The 14,597-nt window shown below is 34.6% G+C and overlaps 2 protein-coding genes across 2 annotated transcripts in view; one reads left to right on the top strand and one right to left on the bottom strand.

Moving 5' to 3' along the window:
* Positions 1-812: 812 nt before the first annotated feature.
* LOC105058733 (RING-box protein 1a) lies at positions 813-11,118 on the top strand. The gene is made up of 5 exons (XM_010941752.3): positions 813-1,116; positions 1,282-1,332; positions 1,476-1,535; positions 10,598-10,669; positions 10,758-11,118. The coding sequence occupies exons 1-5, from the start codon at positions 978-980 to the stop codon at positions 10,793-10,795; spliced, it is 360 nt and encodes a 119-aa protein (XP_010940054.1). The 5' UTR covers positions 813-977; the 3' UTR covers positions 10,796-11,118.
* A 912-nt stretch (positions 11,119-12,030) lies between these two features.
* Positions 12,031-14,597, bottom strand: part of LOC105058732 (serine/threonine-protein kinase BLUS1) — a 29,044-nt gene continuing 26,477 nt past the window's right edge. The window contains 3 exon segments of the mRNA XM_073249143.1: positions 12,031-12,292; positions 12,832-12,883; positions 12,950-13,011. Of these exon segments, the coding sequence (XP_073105244.1) occupies positions 12,191-12,292; positions 12,832-12,883; positions 12,950-13,011 (216 nt within the window). The 3' untranslated portion in view covers positions 12,031-12,190.

Genomic DNA, 14,597 nt, shown 5'->3' with positions numbered 1-14,597 from the left:
TGTATCCTCGTATAGATGCTACTAGCACTATCTCCTGTGAGAAAATATTTCGGGGTTCTATTTTATTTTTATGAAAAAATTTTTTGACCTAATAAAATTAGCTTCTGACAATCAAATACCTCGTGCATCATATTAATTTTTAAAATTATACTAATCCCCTTTTGCCTCTTGACGGAGGAAATGTTTCACATGCACATGGAAGAGAAAGCCGCACGACGTTATCCCTTTTAGCATTATATTTTATTCTAAAATAAGATAATTTTGATATCTTATATTTTTAGTACAAGAGAATGTCCTAAAGTTAGGTGTGGCAATTGGATCAGATTGGATCATAAATGGATCGGGTCAGAAAATGATCAATTCAAATTCGATCTATTTATTAAATAGATCAAAAATTCAAATCTGAACCCAATCTATTTATTAAATAGATATTTCGATTCGATCTGTTTAATTTATTTATTAAATAAATTAAATTAGATTAAACGGATTAAACAGGTCAAACGGATCAAATTAAATGAGTCAAAAACAGATTAAACAGATTTTAAATAAGTTAAACAGATCTTAAATAAGTTAAACAGATTAAACATATCAAATTAAGTGGATCAGTAATAGATTAAACAGATTAAATAAATTATTTGATCCAATTCGATTTAAATATTAAATTGATTAAATAAATTAAATATTTAAAATTTATATTTAATTTAATTATTAAATAAATTAAATATTTATAATTTAAATTTATTAAATTTAAATTTAAATTTATTTACGACGGATCCGACGTGAATCGAGTCGACGGGTCGGACGATGCCAGTCCTACGCCGGACTCGGAACCTAGCGCCCTTTAAATACCCTCTCCGCCCGATCTTTTGCTTGTTACCTCAACACCCACCTCCCCCTTCGTCGCCCCTCATCGTCTACTAGGTCTTCTCCTTCTCTTGCTCAATCGAAGATTTCCTCGGTTTAAATTCTTTGATCCGATGGCGTCGCTGGACACGGACATCAACATGGTTCCCGCAGGCGAGGGATCGAGCGGTGCCGCCGGGCCGTCGTCGTCCTCCAAGAAGCCGAAGCGCTTCGAGATCAAGAAGTGGAACGCTGTCGCCCTCTGGGCCTGGGGTACGCCAGCGATCCCTTCCTGAACCCTAGCATGGATTCCTTCGCTTCAAACCCTAGCGGTTCTGGGGTTAGGGTTTCGGTTCTTAGCCTTCTTCATGCTTTCGATCTGGCTTGGGTGCTATTGATCGGTCGATTGACTGATTTATTGAATTGGATTTGGTGCAGATATCGTCGTGGATAACTGCGCTATTTGCAGGAACCACATCATGGATCTCTGTGAGTAAATCGTTCTCCTCTGCTCGTTTTCTTGTGTGCTCGACTTATACGTAGAGTTAATGTTAGGATTAGGGTTTTGTTTGTTGACCCTTATTATTGTTTGGGTTCTTGATGCGTCTGGTTGTTCGGAAATTTATTGGCAGGCATCGAGTGCCAGGCGAACCAGGCCAGTGCGACTAGCGAAGAATGCACCGTTGCTTGGGGTGAGCATCCTGTCTGGCTTTTTGCTTTTGTTGCATCAGATATCAATCAAGATTGTTAATCTGTGGTTTAGCGAGTCTGCAATTTAGTGATCTTTTTTTGGTGGCGGATATAGAAGTCTTGGATTTTATGTTCTTCTATATATCATCGGTGAGCCGTGGATCCTCTTAGCAGTTGTGTTGTATGTTGTGAATTTTAAATACTTTATTATCTTTTTGCTGTCAATTGGTTTCTAAAGACTCACTGGGCAGGTATATACAATTTATTTTTTGATTGAAACCGCTGGTAAAAAGGTTTAACGTCTTACAACTCATTTTATTAGAACATATATATTAGGATCTATTTGGCTTTGATTAGAAATATTAATTGGGTTCCTTGTTTCGATGATTCTTAAATTGATTTCAAGAGATTAGATTAGGTTGAGCAGTTTAATGAAAACAACTTAGATTAAGTTGATGTTCAGTTGGATCAATGGGGGAGAATTAGGTTTAGGTCAATGTGATTATGTCAACTAGAAGAATGTGTGCATAACAGATCTTTATGCGCATTGTCCAACATATAGGCCTTATTGGATTTATCAACCCAATACATGTGGGCGGTCTTCAGGTGGATGTTCAATCCATGAGGATTTGCTTTGCTATTTTTTGGAATTTTAATTTAGATTTCTAAGTTAGCATGATTCTTAATTTGATGTCCGGGTATAGGATTAGCTTGACCAATTTTACAGAACCAAGTTGATACGAAAATTGATGTTGGATCAACATGGGAGAAAGTTATTATACTGTGTTTGTGTAAAACAAAAGTTGTTATCACTTTTACTTGGCTGCAACTAGGAGAAGGTGAAATATATTGGTCCATCACGGCAACTAATAATATAGTCCTTGTTGGATTCATCAACTCAATACTTGTAGGTGGTCTTCAAGTGGATGCCCAACCCATAAGAATTTTCTTTGTTATCATTAGGATTTTCAATAGAGATTTTAGCGTGATTTTTAATTTGATGTCCAGGTATTAGATTAGCTTGACCAATTCTATAGAAACAACTCGATATAAAAGTTGATGTTGGATCAACATGGGAGAAAGTCATGATACTATACAGAGGTTATTGCTTTTACTTGGTGGCAACCAGGAGAAGGTAAAATATATCAGTTCTACACCACTACTAATAATATAGGCCTCTTGGATTTATCTCAATCCAATGCATGTGGGTAGTTTTCACGTGCATGTCCAGAGTGCAAGAATTTGCTTTGCTATTATTAGGAATTGCAACCGAGATTTCTTAGCATGATTCTTAATTTGATGTCCAGGCATTACATTAGCTTGACCAATTTTATAGAAGCAAGTTGATACAAAAGTTTATATGATAGTTGATGTTTGGATCAACATTTGAAACAAGAGTTGCAATCGTTTTTACTTGGCGCGTTGGTGGCAACTAGGAGAAGGTAAAATATATCAGTCTAACACAACAATTTTCATTGCTAGTTTTTCTTCTTTTTGGAACTTGAATGGCCATATTTATAGTATCTGAAAATGAGGTCCTTATTTTGTTTAGGAGCCTGTTATGGACAGGCCGAGTGGTACTAGTCTGTCTTTTGACCAAGCTTGGCTAATGGTTCAGGACTAGAGTATCAAGAAATCATGCTTCTAGTTCTGTATCCATATTCTGCCATGTTATGCTGTTTTTTAACATTGAAAGTTATGCAGCTGCCTATAAATACTCACAATAGGTATGTTAATGTACACCATTTTATTTATTTTTTTAAAACAGATAAATCTTAACTAGTTTATACTAATGAAATAGACATTTAAAAAAAATAATATAAAACAGAATCTGTGGAAATCTAGAATCATAATTCCTCCAAGATATATGCAATTGTGTTGCACATTCTTGAATTTGTGCACTGTATGAGTTTAAGAAATCTGTCATACAACTAAAGTTCTGCCAGTCGTTTATATATTAACATCATGTTTGCCATCATCATTGTCATCATTATTATTGTCCAAGCCTTTTCCCATCAATTATGGGCTGGCTACAAGGTACAACTAGAGTGGAGAAGGCTTAATGGATTGAACAGATTTTATGTGTGGGTAACTAGACATCATCTTTTTAGAAATTAGTATAAAATTCTAGCTAAGGCAAAACTAAGAGAAAAGAGAGGTTTGATGTGAAAGTTATCTATCTAGTTGGCAGGTAGAGAGAACTACCTTATGAGACATAGTTTAAGCTCATGAAATCAGGGAGCAACGCTCCGGAATTCTCCTAGACTTAGAAAGAGTATGGGAGATAGGGGATGATGATGTCTTTTAAAGGAGGAAGCAGCACAAATAAGCTAAACTGCCTGTCGAAAACAGCTACATACTTTACATATTAACAACACAATTTCAAAATTCATTATGAATTTATGTGCGCACATGCATTGAGCCTTTGAATTATTCAGAAATGAAGGAAAGGAAGGCAGGATGTATGCTATGTATTGGTACATATGCCTTCATGTGAATGCCTGTCAATATTCAATGATGCTAGCTAATATGGATTGATGGATAGAAATGCACAATTTGTTTGTTGTGCTGATAACCTGCCCTAGTAATTTGTATTATGATATGGACATGCATTTTGCTAATCATTGGTCACTTGATTTTTATTTTTATTTATTTATTTTTTTTAGGTGCCAAGCTTGATTTTTTGAACTTGGATGAACCATTAGGAGTAGAATCTAGATTGATCTAGACTACGCAATATCAAGCTTGGCTGGAGTTTAGACTATCTATGACTGTTTAGATTGGGCCTCTTGAGCTCCCTTCCTAGGGGGAAAATGCTGAACATAGAAGAGAACTACAGTTTGAAGTTGAAATCTTCTATTTGTGTTATTGCATCTCCCTGGATTCTTTGCCTCACTCTTCCAATTTCTGATGGATACCCATTGTTTTCCCCCTAAAGAAACAAATACACGTTATTGTATGCCATAAAATTTATTTGAAGTAGGTTTTTGCCATTATAAGATTTCTAATTTAAATTTCCCTGACATGTGTTTCTTGAAATATAGCAACCAAGTTCACTTATGAGTAAAGCAACTATAATTAAATAAGTGATATTTCTAACAAAGTCTTTTTGAATTTGCAAATGATCTAGATGCTTCTAGGTGCTTAGCTTGTATTTCTGACGCTGCTTCATCCTCCATGATTTAATTTTCTACTGATTTCCAAAATAGGTTTGTTAAATCCCATATAAGGAAAAGATAGAATTGAATGTATAAGAGAGTTACAAGTCCCTTTTGGAAATGATTTAGGGACAAGGACATTGAAGCTTATCTATAATTGTGTGTATTTTGGGGTCTTTCTCTCAAGAACTCACAATATATTCTTGACTTGCATTTATGAATATTGGCATAGTATCTAATGATAGTAATAGTCAAAGTCTGTTCAGCATAGGTTAAATTGTAATTATTTGGATGTAAAATATGTGATGTAATATATGATTAGAGAATGTCATGGACAAGTAGTTTCTGTGCTTATTATTAAGTCCACAGGATCCATTTTGGATTTGATGTGTTGCGATGCCAGCTATTTTACCTAGTCACTGACATTTGGCTTCAAAAAATTCATGTCACATATGTACCTGAGTTGGTTATTTATGGGACAATTGGATAATTATGAGGTTCTACGATCTCTACTTCTAGAGGTTGGTGGAGAGTTGAAGTCTTCCAACTAGGGGTGTAAAAAATTTTGATTAAACCGCGTAAACCATCCAATCCGATCCGAACCGAATCAAATATGGCGGTTTGGCGGTTTAATTGGTTTGGTTCGGTTGAATAAAATAGAAATCAAATATTTCGGTTTGATTATTGGTTTATTGATTTATGTGATATGTTGAAACCGAATCGAACCGACAAATCAAAATTAAAATGCCGTGTTATATTTATATATATACCTATGTTACATGCTTTATATATTTATATATACGCTTATGTTACATGTATGTTCAAAGTTGGACTATGTACTTTATATGAATTAAGAACTAAAATGTTGATTTGGTCCTATTTCAATCCAACTTGGATCAAATTTGACTTGATTATAGACCATAATAAAGGAACAAAAAATAGAAACCAGATCGACCAACCCGCTTAAACCGAAAAATTGTTCAAATACTTGAAAAAGCTACATGAACAAACCGAACCGATATAAAACCGAACCAAAGAAACCGAATGTGTTTAGTCAAATATTTGGTTTTAGGAACTTAAACCGAAATGTTCGGTTCAGTTTGAAAAATCACTTAAAACCGAACAAACTGAGCCGTTTTCAGCCATACTTCCAACAATAAATTTGACTCTCTATTTCCATGCTAGAAGTTCATATTCATTTCTTTTAGTGATTGGCCAAGAATGTAGGTATTGAAATAGCTTTGTAAAATGCTATTTTTTTTTAATATCTTTAAGTTAAAGAAACATGTATATTGAAAGACCTTAACAAGCAATACTTTTTTAATATTTATTTTTAATGTTTAAACAAACAATATTGAATGTATAAATATATAAAATTTAGTTAAAATTATAAATTGTCCTATGTATCACACTTTTTTTTTCTCTTGCAGAGTCAGATACTTGGATATGTGTTAAAATATGATTCTATAATCTCTGTCTATGCAACACACATGTCATCGGTGTGGATGACATCAACTAAACAATATTCTAAATTTTTATCTCTGTTATCTGATCTAGGAATTGCAGGAAATGCACATCTTGTCTATTAGCCTGATTGCCAACTCATCTGGTTGCAACATCGTTTTTTTCTAATATTCGAGCTACATTCTTTTTATTTATAGAAGCCATTCCTTTTTGAAATCATGGTAAATCAGGCTGCCTTTATTAATGAATAAAAATCACTGCTAAAATGAAAAGGGGAGCAAACTAGTTTTTTTTCACTCTGGTTCTAGTTCTTCTATGAGAAGGGTAGTTCTTCCTTTTATTCATTATGGCATGGCTCTGTCATCAGTTTTGGGGATTGTCGGAAATACACATTTGTTTAACTAGGAAATACACTCTTGATCTCTTAGCTCTTTTTGGTGCTTATGAAGTTTAATAAGTTAGAAGCCTGATGATTGTAGGCACCTTAGCTCTTATTATCTGCTTGTTCTCTTTTCAAGATTTAAATTTTGGTTATGATAAGAAATTTACGCTTTGTCTGATACGAGGGATCGATTGAAGGATGGATAGAGGAGCAAGAGTGGATGAGGAGTGTATTGGGTGAAATATGGAAGGATGGATAAGAATGATTTCCTAAGGAAAATAGGTGATATTTGTATGATATTTTTACGAAACCATCCTTTGACTAAAAAATATTATTTTTATCAATTTATAACACTTATTTATACTAAAAAAAAGTAAAAAAGTATATAAACTTATAATCGTTGTAATTTTATAATTATATAAAATTATATAAATACTTAATTCTAATTTTAATATAATTAAATAAATGATTTATAAATTAATCATATGAATTAATTAATTTATATATATTATTTGTATAAATAGCTCATTAGTTTTTAATTTAATTTAAATAGTTAATTATTTTATGTAAATAATTAATTGAAAATAGTAAATATAAATAGAAAATAGAAGACAATTCTAATTACTTATAATTATGGAAATTATGTACTAAAATTAACATAATTAGTAATAAATTTAATAGCATAGATAAAAGAAAAAAAATATATGTGTGTGTGTGTGTCAAAAAAATTAATGTGGGATAATTTTATCAATGCAGAAATGCACCCCTCACATGCTTGATCCATCCTTGCATCCAATTTGTGCGGACGCAAATTGGTAGGCTTGGGTGGATGGGCAATTTCTTCTTTTCATCCATCCTTCGTAAAATTTTTTGAATCAAACAGTGGATGGAGGCCATCCATCCTTCGAATCCTATCCATCTTCCCTCTCATGAACCTCAACCAAACATGGGGTGGGGCCATATCTAATTCGCCAAATGTTCTTTTGCTTGGGTGAATTGTTTTGTAATGTAGTATGTATATATGATGTTGCAACCAATTTCTTAATGCGTGAGAGTTCATTGTCCATTTTTCAACTCTCTTTCTTTTTTTTCATTTCTTTCTGAGTTCATGTTGGATGTTTATCCTGACATTCCTCTCCATGTTACCTGCTATAGTTCTTTTGCCTATTGCTGTATTAAGCGATTGCTTGTGGACTCTAATTGTACTTTATTTTTGGTTTTTCTGCTGGTTCTGTTTCTCTTTTCCTTTTGTTGAAGTTACCAAAAAAAGTTCTTACTTGCGCATGCAGGACCTTATAATTTTTTTTTAATCTTCCTATGACTGCGATAATGAGCCTATCATTGCATTGGCCTTTATTTTTCTTTTATCCACTCATTTCAAAAAGAATTATTTGATTCATTTCACTTTGAGCTAACATGTATTGTCATGCTTATGAATGTATTAAACAACTAGTGTGCCAATCTGTTCGTTGCCTCATAATTCTTTTCAGAGTCTGGAAGAAAGATGGGTAAACTTTAGAAAAAATTCAAGAAACATAAAATTTAACAAAGCTATAACAAATCATTTTTGACGTTGATTTGATTGGCTGATCTGAACTCTTGAGCTACAAGTGATGTTTGATTAACAAATCTAGAGTCATTCTTTCCTATCTAATTCTTTAATTTATAGTCAGTTTCTTGCACTTTGGGCCTGCAATAGTTCAATGTATAAGTTTGATGACCTGGGAGTGTATAGGTATAATTCCTCTGCCCATAGTTGCTTGATTGCAAATTTGCAACATCTCTTATGTATTGTAAATGTAAGTGGGAATGGTTCAGACTGTTATGAACAGTGGGTGCATTAAGAATTGTATATTGAGGCTTAGTTTCCGATTTTGCTGTAATCTCTTGATGTATTTACTATTTATCCTGTCTATTTTGATGCATCCAAACCATACTTTTGGTTAATCTTATATAAGTCAAAATATTACTGGATACTGAAATACTGGAAACATGTAAAGAAATTTTCTCATCCCACTGCGACGTACTCAATCTGTTTGAAAAGAGCTAATTGCAAATTATGGAAACCTGAACCAAGGTTTCTCAACTTTGTTTCAGTTTTGATTGGGGCTTGTTAGAGTCATGTTTTTGGCAGTTTAAGTGGTTTTGTCATTTTTGCTCTAAGAGTTGGAAGAATTTCAAAAAATGGCAAGATAGGAGCAAAATAAAAAAAGCAAAGAAATATCACGCACTATTTGGAGTATTTGTGGTGTTGTAATCTGTGGTTGTAAATAAAAGAAGTCAAGAGATATCACATGGTATTTTGGAGTATTTGTGGCCTTGTATAGGATGAAACATTATCATAATGATAACCATCATGGTCAATTCCAACTAATTGGGATTAGCCTTCTCATAACGCCTATTTTAGGCGGACACGTCCTAGTTTAGGAATTGTAGGATTTTGAATAATTGAGAGATGTTTGAGAGATTTTATCTTGTTTCCATCTTATTAGAGATATTTTATTTTGTTTTCACGTTGAGAGAAAATCTTGTTTCCATTTTAGAAGATTTTATTTTGTTTCTATGTTATTTGAGAAATTTTATCTTATTTCTACATTGAGAGAAAATCTTGTTTCCATCTTAGAGAGATTTTATCTTGTTTCCATCTTATTTGAAAGATTTTATCTTGTTTCCATCTTATTAGAGAGATTTTATCTTGTTTTCATATTGAGAGATATGATTTCTATTTTTATTAGAATGTAATTTCATTTTCATCTTATTTGAGAGTATTTAAAGACTCCTATTGTATTTAGGGGCAGCTTGGAATGACAAATTGAAAACTCTAACGTTGGCTGTTTTTTTTTTTTCTCTTGATTTCTTTGTTTTTCTTTCATTTTATTTTCCTTTTTTGTTTGCTATCTTGAGTTTCTTGGTGCCGCATCACCTTCTTACTCGTTCATCAAGCAATTGTATGTGAGGCTGGCTGCATCCTATTTTCTTTCAAACTCTTATTGTAACATCGTCCACAAATGCCTTGGATCTTTGTCTCCTTTTTTATCATCCTTCAACAAAATCTTAAACTGCATCTTATTTAAGTGCTTTGTGCGTTTTTTTTTTTTTTTCAATTTCGAGCATAAGTTTCAGACACCTTGAAATTAGGCAGTTTCTTCTGACATATCAGAGATCAGGGCCATTTAAAAGAGAATGCATATGGTTATAGAACATTTATATATTTTTAGTGTAGAGGACTTGCTTGTTGTTCTGATGATCTATTTTATTCAGTTGCTGATACTAGTTTGGGAATTATCTGGAGTTATATTTTTAAGTGTCTCTATGGAAAAAGCATACCAAGACCAAGTAAATCAAAAGTCAATTATAGAAGGGATGATGGAGATCAGGTCAATCACAAATGTAAGAGAAAGGTTAAGAAGGGTAGCAGGGGAGGGAGGGGGTAACAGAGGGTGGTGGTGGTTTTGGCTCAGACGTGGCTGAAAGTTTTAAGCCTTAAGGTCAATGTTTAGCCCAAGTCCCATCCAGGAGCAGCTGAATCAATTGACCAGCTAACGATGTCTTTCATAAAATTTACCATCATATGGAATGAGAGGTGCAGATCATGATGTTTCTCTTCAGCATCAATTTATTGCTGGGTTCTGCTTCTTAATGACTAATGTTATAGGTGGAATGAATTTAGGGGGTGTTTGGTTGGGGAGAGTGGGGGTTTAGAATCGGAATCGGAATGGATGACTCTCGTTCCAACCATTGGCTGGAAGGAGTCCCATTCTGATTTCGATTCCGAAGTGGAATGAGAATAGCTCGATTTATATAGAACTCAATCCCTACTCTCCTCTATGGATTCAAATTTTTATTCCAATTCTGATTTCGATTCTGATTCGGTCACGAACCAAACGCTTAGGGATTTGGCCATTCCGATTTCGATTCCAAGTCATTTCGATTTTCATTCTTATTCTGATTCCGGTTGTGAACCAAACACCCCCATGATGATTTGATTGAAAGATTTTTTTCCACCCAAGTTTATTTGATGAATCTCACGTGACTAAAATCAATGTTTTTCTGAAAACAGGTGTCTGCAATCATGCTTTTCACTTCCACTGCATCAGTCGGTGGCTTAAGACTCGTCAAGTTTGCCCTTTGGGTAACTATTCTTGTCTCGTTGATATTTGCAAGTTATGTGTTTTTATATGCACGCGTGGTGATTCCTGATTACTCCTGTGAATGTACAGACAACAGTGAGTGGGAGTTCCAGAAATATGGCCACTGATGTCCAATATATGCAGAGATGAACTTGCTGTAGTCAGTTTTATTCTGCATCTCGCTGGTGCGTTTGGGACCATATCGGAAAGTTTCCATCTGTATTATTTACCTTAGCTCGGTTATTACTTCAAGCGAAGAATGAGCTTATATTTTATTGCTTTAACAGTGGATTCAATACACTTAAGCGTTTGACTTGTGTTGATTTAAAGATTAAGCAGTTTTTTTTTTTTAAATTTGAGATTGTCTGGAAGTGATGGGATATTCTGCAGATGGGGTGTGCGTCACTCAACTTCTAATTCGTCTCAGTATACATATTACAAATTTGGTGCTTTTCTGTAGCCTGCTATGACCGTTGTTTTAGTTGTGACATGAGATCGATGAATAGTCGATTATTGCTCTTAAAGAGGTGGTCATGTTGATAGGTGAAACATTACGGGCATGAATGTATGGGTGAATTTTCATCAGCGACTAGGTAATAATATTTGTTTACCAAGTGCTTCCATGATTTCTTGAATATTATTCTTTTTGGATGTGCCCTGCCATTGTGGATGTTCTTGGGTTTTTTTTTTCCCCCTCATTCAATTGAAAAGTGAGTAAACTCCCTGTTTCCTCGCTCTTCTGCATTTTCTATTGTTTTCACCGTGGCTTTTGTCGGAGGGGAAGCTATGGGGGGAAGCCATGGCTGCAAGCTCTTAGAGACGGGGAGAGACCGGGGAGGAATAGAAAAAAAAAAGGATTTTTGCTTTGCTTGCCATAAAAGAGGAGCACGGGGAGCACAGACGGGCAGGTGTGAAGTAAGAGCCCGTGGTAGCATTAGCGGCTTAGGGGGTTACGCCCTCGAGGGGTGCTTGGAGACTCGAGCAAATCACCCCATGTGGTGGTAATGCTGCATCTGTAGCTCATCGGACTGTTCGGTGCGTGCGTTGTTGATCAACCCATGGTAACATTTTTTGGCCCGGACGATCTCTACCCGCCTCATCACTTGTCTTGATCCAACGGATGATGCAGTAAAGCTCCTTTAGCCTCGGTCATCTGGCCTTGTAAAAGGCCAACATTGCATGTCTCACTTGGTGTTAGATTGAACGGACAGGCTTGTGCAAATCTTTCACCTCTTCATTGGGAGCACCATGCATGGAAATTATCGAATAGAAGGCGATAATCTTTTCTTGATGAAAACAATGGTATTACAGGTCATGGAAAATCTGAATTCCCTTGTCCCGCAGCCATGCAACCCGCTACAAGTTTTGTAGAAATAAATTAACATAAATAAACCACATAATAATTAACTTACAAGATTAAGTTTCCCACGAAAACAACGATGCAAAATTGGATGGGCGTCACTTAACCGGCATCATAATTGTACAAAGATATTACGTCCTAACAATCGTTGAAGATAACGAATTCAAGTTCCACGAGAAATCCTGTGTTGCAGCTTCTTCTTTGGTGATAATGTCATCCCTGTGTTTTTCCTCTCCTCATACAAAGCATTGATTTGTTGTTCTAGCTGCAGATATGGTATACTCACTAAAAATCCAATGGAATGGTCACAATAACAAATATGGAGTGCCATCACTTTCATATGATGAGATCCATCAAAATGGTTAGAAACCAAAAACTTGTTTTTCTTGGTTTTCAGTGATTTCTTGTCTAGGTCGAGTTTTTCATGATAGATACTACAGTGTATGTCCCCTAAAATGTATCACAAACTGCAAGCATGAGAATCCAAACAGTTGATCTTGGTCATGGCATCTTAAAACATACACAAACCAAAATTCAACCAAGTTGGATGCCTTTAATCTATGAATCAAATCAAAAGACAGTATCATGTTGTACAAATTTCACTTGATGCAAGTATTGGGATAGCTGAATTTGATAATCATGTAGGACATCAAGAAGTTGTTCAACCGTCACGAGCACATGGTTCATGTAAATGTTCAACTGGAGCCTACCAGTCACCTTCTCTTTTGAAAAATGAAGACTATGACTGAAAGAGGATAAATAAATTGCAAACTTAATTCAGCAAGCATTTGCGCTTAAACTTACCTGAACATTTTTCAACTTTAACCTTTGCACCTCTTCAGAAAGTTTTCCAATGCTGATTGGAAGACAACTTTCAGTCAAATGCCCCAAAGATAAACGTTGAAGAAAGTAGAAGCTGTACCTTAGTTGCAGATGGGCCAGATAAGCCTGCAGTTCCGTCTCCCTACTAGAAGCTAGAGATAGCTGTGTATGAAGAAATTCAAGTTATAGAATTCGGCCAAACTACAGCAGAAATTAATCAGTTTAAATAAATTTCAGTGTATAAATTTCTCCTGTTCTCTAGTTTAATGCACTGCTTGAAAAATGTGACAGATCATAGGGAAGCTTTGGCAGAGACCATATGATTTGTCTACAGATTCAACTTATCACTTACCCATTTACTCTTGAACCAAATCTTTGTTGGTTGTAGAATATTATAAGAGAACTCATTCACATGATAGTACAACCAAATAGCTACTGTGACAATACACACTGAATTTTTGTGAATGCTAGAGAGGTTTATCTGCCAATCGACGACATCATTTTTCGCTAGGAAGCACGAATTTGGATATGCAATACAAATATGACATGACACAGATATGCCAACATGGCAAATCTCCAAAAAATAGGATAAGATATGCTAGGATATGTCAACAAATAATATATATATATATATATATATATAATATATATATATATATATATATGCTACAAAACATCCAAAGCATGATTGGTTGATGACATAATACCATATGGTAACATTCAATATCACAGATCTTAAGATAGTTCACAACATGAAATCAAACAAATATTTAACAATAATAATAAAAATAAATCTAGTAAACATATGTAAGTAGATATATATGCAACAAACATTCTACATCCTGAAAATACAAATACCACTATGAAGCAACATAACTAAAACAAATGCAGCAAGCCTACAGCAAAATAAAAAACTGTTGTCCAAAAAAAATGCAGCAACATAACCAACATACTGCATTGTAAGAAATGAGATCAGGATACAACTCTACAATTTTGCCAATGCACCTCACCCATCTTATGATTCATATGGATGAGAAATATCAAATTAGAAGTAAAAGAAGAGGTTTTCTAGTCATCGTAGAGATGCATGAAGTGGGAAAAACCAAAAAATATTTTGCAGAGAGGAGAAAAATAATAATAAAAAAAATGACCTCAATTAGGACATGAGCAATAAAAAAAGCGTAGCTAATAACTTACTTTAAGTTACTGTTTGAGAAATGTCCTGGAAGTTTCCGAACATTTCCCACAAGTATTCAGAAAGTATTGGACATATGTCTGGAGTACCCAGATCCTATTTCAATTATAGAAACTCAGGATACTTCTTTCCCACATCAAACATGTGTCCGAGCCAAATAGGAGTATTATCCATATCTGGTATGTATTGAATACAGCCATGGGTGGTGCTTTGGAGTTTCTATGATTCCCACATTTCTAGTTGGCTGCTAATGAGTTGCTTCATTGATGTATGTAAAAGGAGGTACTCATACTAAACTAGAGGAGGATAAAGGAACTTACAAGATAAGTTGTCATAAAAAGCATGCGAGAACCAAAACAATCTGCAAGAAGGTTAACCTGGCTCTAAAGAGACTGCAGAAAGATGACATCCATCTAAGAAACATTCACATTATTTTTAAAAAAATGGCATTATTGAGGCCATGCTCTAGAAGTGAGAGGAACGTATACTTTTTTATCAAAGAAATAGCCCAAATATCCAGAGAAATGCAATCAATGTGGTCACAATTCACCAA

This window comes from Elaeis guineensis, chromosome 15, assembly GCF_000442705.2.
Source record: "Elaeis guineensis isolate ETL-2024a chromosome 15, EG11, whole genome shotgun sequence".
NCBI classification, from domain to species: Eukaryota; Viridiplantae; Streptophyta; class Magnoliopsida; order Arecales; family Arecaceae; genus Elaeis; species Elaeis guineensis.
Note: the sequence above shows the minus strand (reverse complement) of the source record. Positions and strands in the feature narration are given on the sequence as shown.